Source organism: Rutidosis leptorrhynchoides, chromosome 1 (assembly GCF_046630445.1).
Source record: "Rutidosis leptorrhynchoides isolate AG116_Rl617_1_P2 chromosome 1, CSIRO_AGI_Rlap_v1, whole genome shotgun sequence".
In the NCBI taxonomy this organism is placed as follows: Eukaryota; Viridiplantae; Streptophyta; class Magnoliopsida; order Asterales; family Asteraceae; genus Rutidosis; species Rutidosis leptorrhynchoides.
In genome coordinates, this window is record NC_092333.1 from 139674478 (window position 1) to 139692813 (window position 18336).

The 18336-nt window shown below is 33.5% G+C and overlaps 1 protein-coding gene across 1 annotated transcript; it reads right to left on the bottom strand.

Annotated features, from left to right (window-relative positions):
- Positions 1–8549: 8549 nt before the first annotated feature.
- Positions 8550–10182, bottom strand: LOC139865780 (DNA topoisomerase 6 subunit A). The gene has a single exon (XM_071853882.1). It carries the CDS (start codon positions 10040–10042, stop codon positions 8768–8770), a length of 1275 nt encoding a protein of 424 aa, XP_071709983.1. The 5' UTR covers positions 10043–10182; the 3' UTR covers positions 8550–8767.
- Between the last annotated feature and the right edge of the window lie 8154 nt (positions 10183–18336).

The following is an 18336-nucleotide window of genomic DNA, read 5'->3' on the forward strand; positions in this document are numbered from 1 at the left end:
ATGAAAGTAAATAAGCATAAATGGTTATATTAGTATTGTTAATATTATTATCAGTAAAGTTAACTAATAATATTATTGGTACCATTAATAATAAAACTATTTTTATAATAATTATTAACATCAGTGTTAGATATGTTATTATTATCAATAGATAATATATAAATATAGAAATTGATAAATTAATATGTTATTATTAGTATTATTAGTATCATTAATAATATTATTATTTTCATTTTTATTATTAAACTTATTGAAATTATTATCATTGTTATTATTAATATCATAACATTATTATTATTATCATTACTAGTATCATCATTAAACATTATTATTATTACTATGATTATGATATAAGTTATTATAGATTTTAATTACAAATATAATTTGGTGTGTATGTTAAAGATAAGAATAACCAAATTATGATTATAAATTAATTATAAGTATAATTATTATGTATATATAATTACAATAAATATATTATTATTGTCACTAAAATTACCATAATTATTGTTATTATTATTATAAAATAAACTTATTATTAATATTAAAAATATTATTATTATTAATATTTATATTTATTAAATGGAATATATATAGAATTATGTACTGAATCTGTTTCCTATCCTTTTCTACTTTAATTTTTTTGTTTTTCTCCTATTTGCGAATCAATCTGTCGAGCTCATATTGCCACTACATAATAATTGTGATCAAATCAATTACTAATACAAACAAATTCGGTTAGCTATCTCACTCGATGTTTTTTATTTATTTATTTATTTATCTATCTGTCCTTGGAATCAGACTAGTCGATCTCTTCATCCTTTAAATCAAACGACCATCCCATATTAATGAGGAGAGTAATTCGATTTTCACCAACGTTATCAATTCCATTATTCATTACAGCTACTAATCATCGAATTAAACAAAAATTATTTGGAAACTGGTTCAGCAACTCTGCTCGTGACATCCTCAAATCAAAAACTCAATTTTCGTATCAGTTTTGAAAATCCATAAATGCAGAGATGTTAGGAATCATGTGTTCAATCTTTCTACAAATTTTCAACTCTCAATTCCTTAAATTAAGTAAGAATTTCGAAGTCAAAGTTTTTGATTTAAAAAGTCAAACTGTGTTCTAAGATCAAATTAAAAAGTTCTGTGATGATTCGATTTAAATGGATGATTTCAATAGTTTCTATTAATGATTCACAAACTATTTCATGTTGTAACATTTGTGTATAACGTTCCACAACTCAAAATCAATATTATTGTTTTTCAAAGTTCACGTCGAACAGCAGGAGGCTGTTAGATTTTTTTTTATTTTTTTTCGTTTCTATTAGTTTCAAATACCCCATTAGATCATCTCTGTTTGTTTAAACCTAAAAATTAAATTAGTTTTTGATGTTATAGTTAATAATACTCTGGTTCGACCTTGGGTTATAAAGAAGAAGGAGGAGTCAGGAAAGAATTTGGGTTAAAAGATTTTAGGTTAGTAATAAAACAGAAAAACAGGCAACAACCTGATGGTTTAGGGTGATTGTGGTTATGCGAGAGGTCACGGGTTCGAGCCCGGGTTGGGGCAATCTTTTTATAAAAGCTTTTAATAAGGGTATAATCTTTTATTTCTTTTAATATTATTATTATTATTATTATTATTATTATTATTATTATTATTATTATTATTATTATTATTATTATTAGTATTATTAATATTATTATTATTATTGTTATTAGTGTTATTACTATGATTATTGATATTGTTATTATTATTATTATTATTATTATTATTATTATTATTATTATAAGTATTATAATAATTATTATTAGTATCTTAATAAGTGTTATAACAATTATCATTATTATTACTATAAGTATTATTAATGTTATTATCATTATTAATTTATCATTTTAGTACTACTATTATTATTATGATTATGATTATTATTATTGTTATTATAAAAATAATACAAGATATTATTATTTTCACTAATATTAGTATTAATATCATTTTTGTAGTTATTAGTATTACTATTATTATTATTAACATAAGTACCAATTTTAACAATATCGTTATTAGTATTATCGATATTAAGAAAGTTATTATTATTAGTAAATCATTATTATCAAAACTATCATTTTTATTACAGATAAATATTTTGTACCTAAAATATACTTAATACATATATTATAATTATATTAATAGTTTATATACCTATATGTTAAACATAATAACATTATTTATATAAATACTTATATATAACAAACTAATGATTTTTTTTTATATATAATACTAATCATATATATATAGATATATTAATATAACAAAATATATAGATATTAAACATTTTGAATATATACACAAACTAAATAAGTATAAAATATAATTTAAGATATAATACATAAACTTGTTCGATTTCGATTATATGTTTTAATATATATAATTGAATATAGGTTCGTGAATCCAATGCCAACCTTGCATTGTTCAGTTCCGTCGTATGCATATTTTTACTACAAAATATCGTATTGTGAGTTTCATTTGCTCCCTTTTTAAATGCTTTTGCAATATATATTTTTGGGACTGAGAATACATGCGCTGCTTTTATAAATGCTTTACGAAATAGACACAAGTGATCGAAACTACATTCTATGGTTGGATTATCAAACCGAATATGCCCCTTTTTAGCTTGGTAGCCTAAGAATTTGTGTTTATTATAATTGCCACCAATTGACGCGAATCCTAAAGATAGATCTATGAGCACTAACAAGCCCCAGTCAGAGAATTTGAACTGCTTTAGTACTTCGATTTATCATGTCCGATGTGAGTCCCGGAATGATGGGGATATTCTATATGCATCTTGTTAAGGTCGGTTACCAGGTGTTCACCATATGAATGAATTTTAATTCACGAGTTACGCGTGACAATATATGAAATCTTGTGGTCTATTAAAATGATGGAAATGAATGATTATGATAAACTAATGAACTCACCAACCTTTTGGTTGACACTTGAAAGCATGTTTATTCTCAGGTATGAAAGAAATCTTCCGCTGTGCATTTGCTCATTTTAGAGATATTACTTGGAGTCATTCATGACATATTTCAAAAGACGTTGCATTCGAGTCGTTGGGTTCATCAAGAATATTATTAAGTCAATTTATAGTTGGATATATTATGAAATGGTATGCATGTCGTCAACTTTCAATGTAATGAAAGTTTGTCTTTTAAAAACGAATGCAATGTTTGTAAAATGTATCATATATAGGTCAAGTACCTCGCGATGTAACCAATTGTAATGTATTCGTCCAGATAGATTAGGACGGGTTGTTAGACATTACCCTTCTACACTATTTATTATTTTTTCATTATATTTGTCACGTTACCACCATGCTCAATGAAAACTCCAGTCATATTCCATCACACATATCACTATTAAAAATAGTCTAAGCGGGAAATCCAACGAGATGTTCAACGAGATGACCATATCTCAGACACAATTGCTTGCACTTTTTTTATACATAAAAATTGAAAAATAATAAAGAAAGAAAAAACACAAGAAAAGACCAAAAAAGTAGGTCATTACAAACTTAAATCATAACTTTAAGTCCTGGGCAAGTAAGAAGACATATTAGTAGTTATCTTCCTAGTCAACAATTATGTCTCTCAATCATCATAGTGAATAGTAAATGAGAGAAAAGTAATAGTCATTTCGTAATTTATAGCTTTTTTTTTTTTTTCAAAAAACAAGGAGAATTATATAAATGAAACAAGGCTTAACCATCAAATTGATGACTCGGCCCATTACAATCGTGAGTCTCTTAAGGACCATTACATTATTGAAATAGTAGCCCAAAAGAACTACACACTTAACACTAATTAAATACAGCAAAATAGTCAACATGGCATGTAACACGATTCAGTGATCGACACTAAAAATAACACCATTATAACAACATCCAAGGATTTGAATCCCAAATATAAAACTAATGAGAGTAGCACAATTTCGTGTTTGTGGCCCATTCAAACGATTTGGCCTTGGCCTTGACCTTCGTAATTTATAGCTCATTTCGAAGATTTGTCAATACTTGATACTTAATTGAAATCCAAAAAAAAAAAAAATTTCTTTTTTGCGCCTTAGCATATATTCCCCATTATTTTACACTTTTGCAACATGCTAGCATAGATGTCGTATATACTATAGTACATACATCGTTGTAGACATATAAATGAGGGTCATGGGTGGAGTTTTGTGAAAAAACTTACTTCAGGACGCTTCAAGCTTAAATGCAACCATATACAATATTAAAATATATATATGGAATATTATGAAACAAATAACCGACTGCCGATCTATACGTATAATTAACATATCCACATGCATACCCCTGAGGTTCTTTATGTAACTTCAATCAATTGAAGCTAACAGAACATATTTTTAAGTTGATTAAGTTTCTTTCATACGGAGTATTAGTGAATACTCAGAACAAAAACATGGGATACACCACTGATCATACCAGAAGAGAATGCAGTGTATTTCCTTATCATAAGATACTCCAGTTTTTAGTCTAGTAAAGGTACTTCTAATTTGATCAAGTTATGTTTACCATTAATAACCGTTTAAATTTCAGTTCGGATATAGACAGTAGAATGGAGTAATAAGTTTCAATAAATAAATGTTGTTTACTACGGAGTATTTTTATGGGGAATGAATTGTATTAATAGTGAAAATGACTGTTTCGTCCTTGATTTAGAAACTATTATCAACGATTAAATTTGTTCTTTATCGTATTATCGTAGATTTGTATATGTGTTATAATCAGTGTTGTAAAAAACCCGATTACTCGCCGATTAATATCCGATTAATCATTTTTAAGAGCAATCCGTTCCGATTTTTCAAAATCCGTTTAATTAATCGGTCAACGATGGGTCAAAATCAAATTTGGTAATCAAATTTAGTCAAAGTCAAAATTGATCAGCATTTTAACATGCTTGTAAACTAGAAATTTATAGTTTTTGAATAAAATCAACAAATTTAGACAATTATGTCAAAGTTTATGTTTATATTTATGATTTTCTTCTATATTTAAACATATAATTTTTGAAATTTAATATTTAAGGCATAAAGTACAATCCGATTAATCGTCAACTAATCCCCGAATTGCCGATTAATCTTTCCAAAGACCTGACCAATTAATCCCCGAATAGCGAATTTTGCAACCTTGGTTATAATTATTAAATGTTTAGATATTACAAGATATGAAAACTTTAGCTTTTATTTATAACTTGTATTGGATGTGCAACCAAAATTTAGCACATAAAAACTCACCATATGTTTTCCCCAAATTGAAAACCCTTTTCACTTTTTTTTTTTTTTGGACAGCGATTGGATCACCCGAGGGGGACTAAATCACCCGTTGCGATCATCTCCCGTTTCGACTATGCCGATGCAGCGATAATAACCCCGCTCTCATTGCTGCCCGGGAGAAAACCTTGAAACCGATCCAAGGGCACCGCCAAGTAAAACCCCTATCCCCTTTACCCCTCAAACGATATGGGAAAGATGTCATGCGTGGATAATTTATGGCAGTGATGAAATTGTGTTTTTAATATGTAACCAACGGGGGTCGGACTCCTGACCTCCCCTAAATGGGGCAGACCAACAACCGCTGGACCACATCACAACTTCGAAAATCCTTTTCACTTCTTATTCCTCCTATTCATATTTTCAATCCATGGCGAATACATAAACACTAATCCCCAAATACAAAACGTTCCACATTTACCCTCAAATAATTTTATCTTCACTGATTATTTTTTCTTCAAAACGTTCCACCTTTACCCTCAAATAATTTAATCTTCACAGTTTTTTTTGTTGTTGTTATTTTCAGTTTAATTGAGGGTTTTGTTGGAGATGAACGTTTGGAAATAGTTACTAGTTGAACTAAATAGCTTTAACCCCTTCTTGATGTTATCACCTATTACTTGCAACCATGAAATCTACTGCATACGCTCTACAAACAGTGATGGTCGGCGACCTAGGACTGACAGCGACAGAGGACTGACGGCGACAAGGAGCGACTAATTTTGATTGTTGTTATTTCAGTTTAATTGAGGGTTTTTCTGAGAGTTATGTGGAGATGAAATGGTTACCAGTTCTGAACGATTTTTTGACGCATATGAAGATAAAAATATTTTAGGGTAAAAGCCTAAAAGGTGGATGGCTTATATGGGGACATCATCCCTTTTTTCATTAACCAAACGGCTTTCCAGCAAGATGAACTGCTAAATTAAAAAATAACTCAAAAGTAAACAAGGCTAACTTGCTGACCGAATAATCCCTCCAGACCATTAATCCTTATTAAGTTAAAAGTAAACAAAGTAAACCATGAACAAGCTTATGTAGATCACAACTCATAAACTATCAACATTTGCATGTTTGTTACAATGAGAGACGAAAGATAGTATCACAACTGACTACAATACAACCTTAGAATTCATTTCCTATGTCTACATATTAGTTTATTGCAGATGTTATACCGTCACATATGTAACCGGAAGCAGGGAATCAACTGTTAAAATAGGTAATGGACCTAGGAGGACCCATCATAAAACAAGTCAATATAAACAAAAGGAAAGTAATGAAGCTAATTAAGAAAAATAATTAGTGTTATAAACCATAAAACTATCTTCTTTACAATTTCATGTCCAGATATGTTCATCTAAAAGTTTATTATGTATGAAGCACCTTTTTTTTTTTTTGCTACTTGCACTCAAGTCATAGGCAAACATAATTTATATTTTGATCTAGCAAACGTCATGAATGATTAGTGAACCAATACTTTTACATAACAAGATGTGAATAAAGCAACCGGGCAAGTAAGTTTTGCAGGAAGCACAGTATGTTTATGATTTCTAGTGATAATCTGATGTGTATCATACAGACTATGTCAACTATGTTTTAACTTTGAAGTCTTAACATAGAGGGCATCTTGTGCAGAGGTTGCAACAAAGATTTAGCGGTAGGTCGCTAATCAAAGTGTCGCAATGTACATAAGCTAAATCTATACGCAATTGATAATGTTTAACAGGAAACTTTATTAAAAAAAAAAAAAAAAAAAAAAAAAAAAAAAAAAAAACCCCACATAGGAAGGAAGCTAATTCTAATTTATATGCTAGAAAGAGAGCAGAGAAAACTATAATTCAGGTATGCACATATTTTCTTCTTATATATAGCCACCAACAGACTTTGCTAGTATAACTGTGTGATACAGTTATACAAAAAGCCTTTCAACTAGTGCTATGGTTTTGCCGTACCTCCTATTGTTTCTTAAATTCTACACCCCATCCCAGCATTGTGTTCAACAGCCACATTTTATACCCTATCTCAAGTTTAACAGCCATATATTGTAAGCAGTAATACTAATACTATTCCAGTGTTGTGTTCCTAAAAATGTAGTCTAACGTGTCCACTTTAGAATATACAAGAACTTTTTAGACATTTTCTTGTACAATATCTAACTTAGAGAAGTAAAAACTAAATAAGAACAAAGATATGGACTGATTTTTTTTTTCCGGCACTTTAGAGAGAAGATTAGGAAGTTAGCAACATCAAATTCTTATCCATATGGAGTTATGGTAAAGAACAAGGTTGCAAAATTCGCTATTCGGGGATTAATCGGTTGAGAATTTAGAAGGATTAATCGGTAATTCGGGGATTAATCGGGGATTAAACGGATCGTACTTTATACATTTAAATATTAAATTGAAAAATTATACGTGTAAATATAGAAAAAAACCATAAATATAAAATAAACTTTAACATAATTGTCTAAAATTATTCATTTTGCTCAAAAACTATAAAGTTCTAGTTTAAATTCATGTTAAAATGTTAACCATTTTTTACTTTGACCGACTTTGATTACCGAATTTGATTTTGACCCATCAATTGACGTTAACCGTTTAATTAAACGGATTTTTGAAAATCGGAACGGATTGCTCTTAAAAATGATTAATCGGGGATTAATCGGCGAGTAATCGGGTTTTTTACAACACTGGTAAAGAACACTAATAAAATAAGAAAAGATTAAATGATTAGAAACTTAGCAACATCAAATCCATATCCTTATGGTAAAAAGCACTAATGAAATTCAAAAAGATTTTTTTTTTATACTCCCATATATTTAAAATGTCCTCAGTAGAGCTTAGACACTCATGTTTGTTGATGAACACTTTCTGTTTCCTAAGAACGGATAAATAAGTAAATAAAACCTAAGAACCCCTTCAATCAACAGCATAAGCCATAAGGATCACAGTTCACAACTCACCAGCATTGCAAGCTACTCCAGCCAGAGACCCTAACAGTCTTATCAAGGTTAAAGGCGGCAACAATGTGATCCTTGTGTCATTGCTAACAGGTAATAGCTCATATCGTCAAAAGAAACAGTTTACATAGTTAAGGCGAATGTTTCTTTGAACCTACATTTTTCATAGTGCACAACGAACACAAGTGAAGCTATCTATGATCATATTACCAAAGAAATACCTAAGTCGAACTTATATGTAATACATTTCTGGATAGCTACTTATACCCTGGTGGCTTCATCTTACATATGCAGGGAAATAAATAAGTGTACTAAATATCAAGTAGACATCAATTCATAAACATAAAAGCAAGTAAAATTGGATAGTTCTAAAATTACGGTACATTCAAAACACGATTTAAACAACAACAAGAAACTCAATAATATGAAAAGCAAGACGTGGCTAACCATCACTATAGCCAATCTTGTTGCTGCAACTTCAACGGCAAATAAACCTCGGATAAATACTGAAAACCGAACGTACTCAAAGCCTGAATTTCCGCCTTCTGTTTCGTCTTCACCATCAAATTCAATTCCTCAACCCACCCGGGATTCTTCTTCACAAAATCCTCCTCCAACAAATCCTTACCAGTCTTAATATCCTGCTCTGTCATCGGCAACCTACACTGCTCCGGTATCTTATACTTATCCAAATCACTAGGCCTAATCCCCAACCATTTAATATCCGGTGTAGTCAAATTCGCACTATCATACGACATATTCTTTGACCCACATCCATAAACCGACAAAATCTTCAACCCGTACGGATCACTATCCACAAGAGCTAGCACAGGTAACTTCAATTCCATCTTCATCTTCCTTAAGAACAACCTAGTCGCAACATCCGGTTGTCCTTTCGCAGTCACAATTATACACGGAAACCGGTTATAAAACCTATCCTCAGCTAATCGCATATACGCAGCATCTTTTTCAACCAGCAGTATAAACAAAGCATCACTAGACATATCACCAACTCTATCGATATTCGGAGGAATAGCCTTTCCACCTATCCCCATTTTGGTGCAATCAATCATGTCACCATTATCACTAAACACAAGTCTACCTACAACAACACCTTTTTCAGCAGCAACAACATTTAGTGACGACCTAGTGCACCCTAAAATACACGACACGTCATCCAAAACGGCGTCAGATTGCGATTGATCTTGAAATAGCTTAACATCAGTATAAAACATATCACGCTTAGTCACGTGTATATTTTTCAACGTTAATTGATGAATTAACGACATAATGCGCGCAGTAATCGTCGTTTTCCGTACAGTTGATACATTGGCGTACGGACGTACTGAGGTTTTATCTTTTAGAACAATCCGATCAAGTTCCGGCACGTATAGTTGGTTCGTGGCGGCGCGTGACGGAACGGAGAACGAGAATCCGTTTCCGGCGAGGATTGATTTGGCGAGCGAACAAGCTAGGGTTTGGATTCGATGTTGTACGGATGATAACGGCAAGTCGGTGACTTCACGGCAGGTGGAGGATAATGAGAGATCGTTTAAAGTTAGGGTTTTAGAAGTTGAGGCTGATTTTGTGGCTTCTGTTAGGGTTTCAAGGATAGAGAGGATTTCATTGTCGGATTTTAAGCGGTTTTTGAAAGGGAGACGGACGGATTCGGATTCCGAATCAGAGTCGGAGTCTTGTTTTCGGCGTTTTCTTTTCTTGTCCGCCATTGATGAGATGCGAGAAGCTGAGTATAGGCGGAAAAAATGGAGATGGAAATGAAATTGGTCACTCAGGTTACAGGAGTAAATCGAGGAATGAATTAGGTTATCGAGAAAGAAAAGCGTAACCTATATTGGAATAACAAAAATAAAAATTAAAAAATGTTAAAAAATAAAGCAAGTGACTGACAATTTGTGTTAGCTTTATCTCTTTACTATTTACATATTAAAAATATGATTATTGTACGGTATATCTTATGCACTATAAATATCATATCATATATCATATATCTTATGAAAGTGTAAGAGATGCACCAATATTATCATATATCAATTTCATATATATAATATATAATATATACTCTTCTCATATACTCTCTTTGCTCCTCTTATAATTTTATTAGTATTCTTAATCAAGAATCAAACCACTAAAGGTAGTTATAAGCCTACTGAATTATAACATCAAATCACTAAATATAGTTATAAGCCTACTGAATTATAACACGTTATCAGCACGAAGTGCTCCGTATAATCAAGGTTTTATCTAAGCAATCACAAATCACTAATCAAGGTAATAAAAAAAAAAATTAACGATATCTTCTATTATTTATTAGTAAAGTAAATATTATTATCATCATAACTAATATTTATATTTATGTTATTTAAGTTATATATGGTCGGTTATACCGCTTGAATTATATTTCTGTAATCTAACTTTTATTAACTTCACTAACATTTATATTTATGTTATTTAAGTTATATATGGTCGGTTATACTGCTTGAATTATATTTCTGTAATCTAACTCTTATTAACTTCACTAACATTTATATTTATGTTATCTAACATTTATATGCAATTAATCATTATTTATTTCATGCATACTAATGTTTATTTTTAAATTTATTATTTATGCATAATATGTTTATTCTCTTAATCTTCGTATTTATACTAAACGTATTTATACTAAATGTATTTTATAGTAATCATATTTATACTAATAAAATTCTTTTATTAAAATTATTATTAATATAACGAGTACATAACAGTCGTTAACGTCAACTAACGACGTTACAGCGGTCATATATACATAATGGTTGTTAACGTCAACTGACGACGTTACAACGACTATATTTTTCAAATATAAAATAAACATCTTCGTTTTCACATTTTTACAAATCAATCATCATTTTCTCAAATTACCACTCTTAAAAAGTTGTTGTAAAAATGATTCACACAGGGATGATTTTTCCTATTGTATTGGTCATATTAACTATCATCATTGTTGCTAATATACCACCGGGTGAACCTATATTCTATCATGCCCTTGTGGTTTTATTATTTGTAATCATACCATTATTCTGTTGTTTGCTACTTATGAATTTAAAATGATTGTAATTTCATGTTATTAGAAATTGATTATGATTATGATTTATGTTGTTCATCTTTCTGAAAATAGAAAATGTCAAACTTATCAAAGCTTGAGTTTGATGCCCTAGACGTATCGGGAACAAACTACACATCATGGGTCATGGATGTAGAAATAAATCTTGGATCATTGGGCATTCTAGAAACTTTAAAAGAAAACAATACTTGTTCTGATCAAGATAAATTAAAATCAATTGCTTTTATTCGCAAACATATTGATATCACCTTAAAACATATGTATCTCACTATCAAAGATCCACATGTTTTATGAAAAAGTATTAAGAGTAGATTCGATAATCAAAAAGAAATATTACTCCCAGCTGCGAGGGAAGAATGGAGAAATATAAGGTTCCAAGATTTTAAAAAGGTAAGTGAATACAGCTCGGCCATGTTCAAGATCCGTTCAAAGCTTCAATTCTGTGGTCAAGAAATAAGTGATGCTGATATGATGGAGAAAACTTTCTCCACAATGCATTCTGCAAATATAACTATACAAGAAAATTTGAGATTGCAGAATTACAAAACTTTTTCCAAACTTCAAACTTATCTCTTAGTTGCAGAAGTGAATAAAGAATTACTGATGAAGAATCAAGAATCTCGTCCTACGGGTGCGCAAGCATTTCCTGAAGCTAATGCTATTAACAATAATAATAATAATAATAAAAAAAGAAATGCACCTGGACGAGGACGTGGGCGAGGTCGTGGTCATATTGGCCAAAATCATCATCATGAAAATTACCATAACAATAATAAAAATCATAACTATGTTCGAAATCACCCTTATGGTAATGGTAGTGGTGGTGGTCGTGGTCGTAATGGTTACGGTGGTCGTGGTCGTGGACAAAGAAATAATAATCCACAAAATTATAAATTTCAGCCACCATACAATCCCACAAATCATAATGTTGAAGGAAGCTCTTCAAAGAATATTGAAGATTCTTGTTATCGATGTGGTAAAATTGGCCATTGGTCTAAAAACTGTCGAACAAATCAATATTCTGTTAATCAATATCAGGAATCCCTAAAAGGAAAAGGAAAAGAGGCAAACCTTGTGGATGACCTTGATACAAAAATCGCTGAGCCAACAAGTGACTACTTTAATGAATAAATTTCCTATTATATGTCCATATCAAATAAATGGATGTAGATTTACGATCTATACCATATCTACTTTACTATATGTTTCCTTATTATGTACTTTCATTTATAACATATTTTTGAATGTAATATATTGATGAATTATGTACTCATTATTTGTTTCTCATATTTTGAAGTTCATGATGTACACTACTGGAGTGCAAAATAAGTCAAATGGTGGGATCTTTTGTAACGACCCAACCCGTATTAAAACCGGCCCATAAAATTTTTTCCTTTTAATACGCGTTAAATAATACTTTAGGTCCCAATTGTGTTTCCATAAACATCTTTAATACAATAGAAGGTTTAATAAACCTTAAAACATTTAATACATTGATTAATTGTCCAAACGGACATACACGACCCGACTAGTTTAGTTTCCAACAAAACCGAGCATGGTGATTTGGGACTACGCTACCCAAATCCTAAACGAATACAAAAGCAAGATCTTCTAAGCAACCTAGCCAAGATCTCTAATCCCCAAGCTTACCCGAGCCGCCAAGCATGCGAACCTATAAAAATAGCAACAACGAGAGGGTAAGCTAACGCTTAGTGAATGATAATATACTACATACATATATATGTATAAAATAGACACACCACACAAATATCAAATACCGCATACCGAAACATCCATGTATAAGGCAACTACACTAAGCATACCGTACGATCTCTAAGCAACAAGCTAAAGATATCAACAAAGTATAAGTTCACCAACGACGATGTGAACAACGCCAATAAGCTACACCCGGAGGGTTAGCTACAACACAACATTACATTAATATATAAATAACAATATAAAACGAATAAGGTTAACCCCTTAACCTATTACCGAATACCAAACGCCACAATGAAGATTGGCCGAGCTACACGAGCCTTAGTAATCTGAACCCACACGAGATTACTATCTTCACAATATCGAGGTTGGTCGAACTACACGAGCCTTAGTAATCCGAAACCACACAAGATTACTACCTCAATAAGATGACCGAACTACACGAGTCACCATGAATCCGAACTACACGAGATTCATTTCCAATAAGATGACCGAACTACACGCGTCATCGTGAATCCGAACTACACGAGATCCACTTCTCCAATTCAAAACCCACGGTCACGGGATTATAAAATCCACCACATCGGGGTTATCCACATCACAACAATATCAACCCTTCGCCATTGGGGTTATATACTCCACATCACAACACGTGTGATAACGTACACACAAAACGTGTACCTCGCCAAAGGTGGTCAACCAAAACGCACAACCGTGCCAATTGGACCTAAACGCAAGTCCATCAAATCCACCTATATGTGAAGTGAGCTCTATAACCGAGAACCACTTCACCCGACCCGCACCCATCCTACACATATATATGCACATAGGATATTAACACTCACCTTGTCGCCTTGATGAATGCTTCCAAATAATCCACAACTCGTCAATGGAAAGTACCTAATCCATTATCACAAATTCAACAACACACTTAGATTGTATCTACAAACCAACCCAATTCGACACTTAGTGCAATTTCGACCCAAATGCACTTCCAAGGACAAACCGCGCCCAAACTAACCAATAATCACTAACACAAGTGATAATGGTCCTAATATGCCAATTAAACCCGAACACAAGTGTTAAACACTTATCGTTCTCAAAATCGCCCATAAACCCTAATTTTGACCCATAAGGTCAAAATCTCACCATTTATAAGTTTTGACACCAAAACATGTTTAACTCGGTTTTATACCTTAACTTAATCTATTTTAAGTTTACAAACCTCATCGAATCGACATTCGGGTCATAATCATCAACAAACCCTAATTTTGACTCTAGTCAAAATTAGTCAACCACGAAAACCCTAAAAGTCTCCAAAACACCAATAATCACTAACACTAGTGATTATACACCATCCTCAAGTCTTAAACATGGTTAAATCATTAACCAACCCAAAACCCGCCTCTAACACTTACAAACCCGAATCTTGGTGTTAATCTCCAATTAACACCTAAATGGGTTTCACCTATGAATCATACAATCAAAAGTCCCAAATTTGAATGATGAACACGAAAATGAAATTCGGAGTTAGAGCTTACCACTAGTATCACCGTGTAGCTAAGAACGAGGAGAACAACCTAGTCAACTACGCCAAAGATCAAATCCCGCTTCTTCCTTTTCAAAAATCACTTTGAATTCAATTGGGTGTTTGAGTTTTGAGAGAAAAATGGAAAGAAAAGGAAAATGAAATTAGGAAAATGAAATGAGTGGATGAGGTTAAAGCCTCAAATCTGGCTCAAACATGAAAAGACCAAAATGCCCTTGAACTTCATTTAATATTACAAGAATCTGGTGCCAATTCGTGCAGTTTGCCGCGCCGCGACCTAATTCGTCGCGCCGCGACCTATAACTAGGTCTGGGATCATTCTTTGTCCTACTTCTGATCTCAATTTCAGTTCATTGCCGCGCCGCGGCCTCCTTTGTCGCGCAGCGACACAAAGCACGATTTGAGTCATTTTCTCGCACACAAGACTTTAACACTAGAAAATGTCCCGAACCCTTCATACGCCTATCGTACATACCCAATACACCTATAAATCATATACGGGGAAAACGGGGTGTTACAACTCTCCCCCACTTAGATTCGATCACGTCCTCGTGATCCTCGTCACTTAACCAAACGGACCACACTTCACGGTCCTCAAACATAAGTCCCAACCGACTTTTCTAGACAACTCTTCCCAGTGAATCGCCTTAACGACTAAAGTCGTCACTCGCAAATTATCAAATCCACCAATCCGAGCACTAAAACCATGCTCATTCCCTAACATCGGGAAAACTCAACCAATCTCGTACCGAGATATCAACCCCTTAGCGTACCATTACCAAGTACAATGCTAAAAGCAACCAAGTCTCAACCTAAGGTCAACAATCCGAGACGATGAAGACCGGACCAAACGAATCCTGACGGATAACACCAATCACCAAACATCCCTTGTAGTGTGCAATACGACCAATACGCAACTACCGTAACATCACAAGAAACGGCTAAAATTGTTAGCGCCCAAAACGACTATGGAAACGCAAATCTCAAGGTGTACCAAATCGACTATTGTCACACCCGTAACAACATGTGAGCGAAACACGGCTATCGCATCACTAATCAGACAACACGGTCTTCACGACCCAACCATCGGCGTATAAAACAACCGATAGTTCACACAACAAGAAGGCCGGCCGAAAACACACGCGCCTTAGTGAATCCGAACTACACGCGACTCACTACCTTCACCACAACAACAATCGGGATTGGCAGAACTACACGCGCCTTAGTGAATCCGAACTACACGAGAGTCACTATCCCGGAGGAATGACTGAACAACATGAGTCATTTATGAATCCGAAGTACATGAGACTCACTCCTCAATACAATGACCGAAACCACACGAGTCATTTGTGAATCCGAACTACACGCGACTCACTTCCACAATAAGATGACCGAACTACACGAGTCATCGTGAATCCGCAAACACACGCAATCCACAATCTCAACACAGGAATGGTACTCGCATTTTCCACCGGTACTCGCATTTCCCGATAATGTTATACCATGCCGATATAACACTACTCCCATCATACACGCTCTTTTGGCCTCCATCACGACGAGTAGTGTAACATCGCGCACTGCTACACCATAGTGCATCCTAACGGAATACACTAACCATCAACACACGCTCTTTTGGCCTCGATCAACGAGTAGTGTAACATCACGCACTACTACACCATAGTGAATCCTAACGGATACCACTAACCATCACCATACGTACGCGTACACAACGCCAACACAATCGAGCAAGAACCACCTATATCGCACATAGGCACAAAACAACAATTCTCCATAAGAGAACCCGGCACGCACATCCCTTAACCGAGGGATTTCACCCCGCTCGCCAAACACGTCCTTTACCTCTCAACGAGATTTTCCACATTACCACCTCGGTGGTAATTTAAATCCAAACCATAAGTACAATTTATCCGAAATTGTAATCTATCACAAATCGACCAAAACCAGGTCTCGACAACATTTTTCGGATCTACCAAAAGCATCATCCGAAATCTCACACTAAAACTTCCTCGTGCGGGAGTGTAACTCCCCCACTTGGAATTACGTTCCATATCCACAACTCGTACAACCGTACAATGCTACCAAAGGTAGACTTTACAAACGATTGGGCTCACACGACCCATCACCATATCTTGCTCCAGCCTTGAGCACACGAAGGATTTCAATCAATCCTTAAACACTTCGAACAAAAAGTGTACCATGATTACACAAACCACACCCTCGCAATCATCCAATTGCTCTAGTTTGTCAATTTCCACCTAGTCACTCATGTACCTAAGGGTTTCACTCCAGTACCCTAAGTACAATGTAACCACAACACAATCGGAGTCGAACACCACGCTAGTAGGTATAAAAGAGGCACCTAATGTCGCGTCATATAAACTCCATTACCAACATACATCGAGATCAAACACTCGATTTCAAGGGTTTCAATCCACCCGACGAACCTCATGGTTCATCAACTTCCACATTATAGCGAACACGCGCTTAACAATCGAACACCAAAACCCATTTCCATGGTTTGGTAGAAATATTTCCAAATACTAAGGAATGCTTGGTGGCACCAAGTCTTACGCCCTTCGCCCGACAATCAACGTCACCATTGGGTACTTCCATTAGGAACGTCACCCATAACAATAATATGCACCACACAAGGCATTTTACAAACTCAAATTCAACGGCACTTAATAAATAATCAAAGAACATATTTATTAAAACGAAACGTACCTTAACGTCTCATTGCCGCACCCGTCCCCGCTAACTTGGGACATTTCGACTTACGATGTCCTTCTTCTTGGCAATTGAAACACACCATACCATCACCCTTTGGTACCGAACATTCCCAAGACTTGTGACCCCTCATGCCACAATTGTAACATCTAGATGCACTAGAATCCGGTATACCCGTCCGCGTACTACCCATGCTCACACTCGGACCCTTAGTCCTCTTACTCGGAGTACCATACGAAACAACCCTTCTCTCACTTGAAGGTTCACCAATCTTTGATCGCGTATACGACTCGAAACCTCTAGCCACGGTGTAATGACCCGCACTTTTTCGATCAATCTATACTTATAAGATTAATATTTACATAAATTAAACCTTACCAACATGATAAGCAATCCAAATTATTGAGACTTATGTTTTCAAAGAGAGTTTTACACAACGATTGACCGTCTAGTTTGACCGATGATATCACGAACTATACAATATATGATAATTATACGTTTGTGTATATATATGTATATATACATATTTAACATGATCTAAGGATGTTTTAATACCTCATTTTGTATTAATAACAATAAGTTATAAGTATATTTTGAAACTACTAACTTAAGTTTTCAAAACAATAACCATACGTAACGTTATTTGATATTAATACTTATGACCTATAATGTTTATACATATATCGTATAAGTAATGTATTTAATCACTTTTTAAGAACTTAAATACATAAAACAATATAAGTATATTCACAAAAGATAACTATATTTGAATCCTCGTTCCGTTTTCACAAGATTTCTATACGTATATCTAGAGTATATGTACTCGTATCATACCTAACTTCTATACGTATTTACTATTGGTATATACACATCAAATCACCACCTAA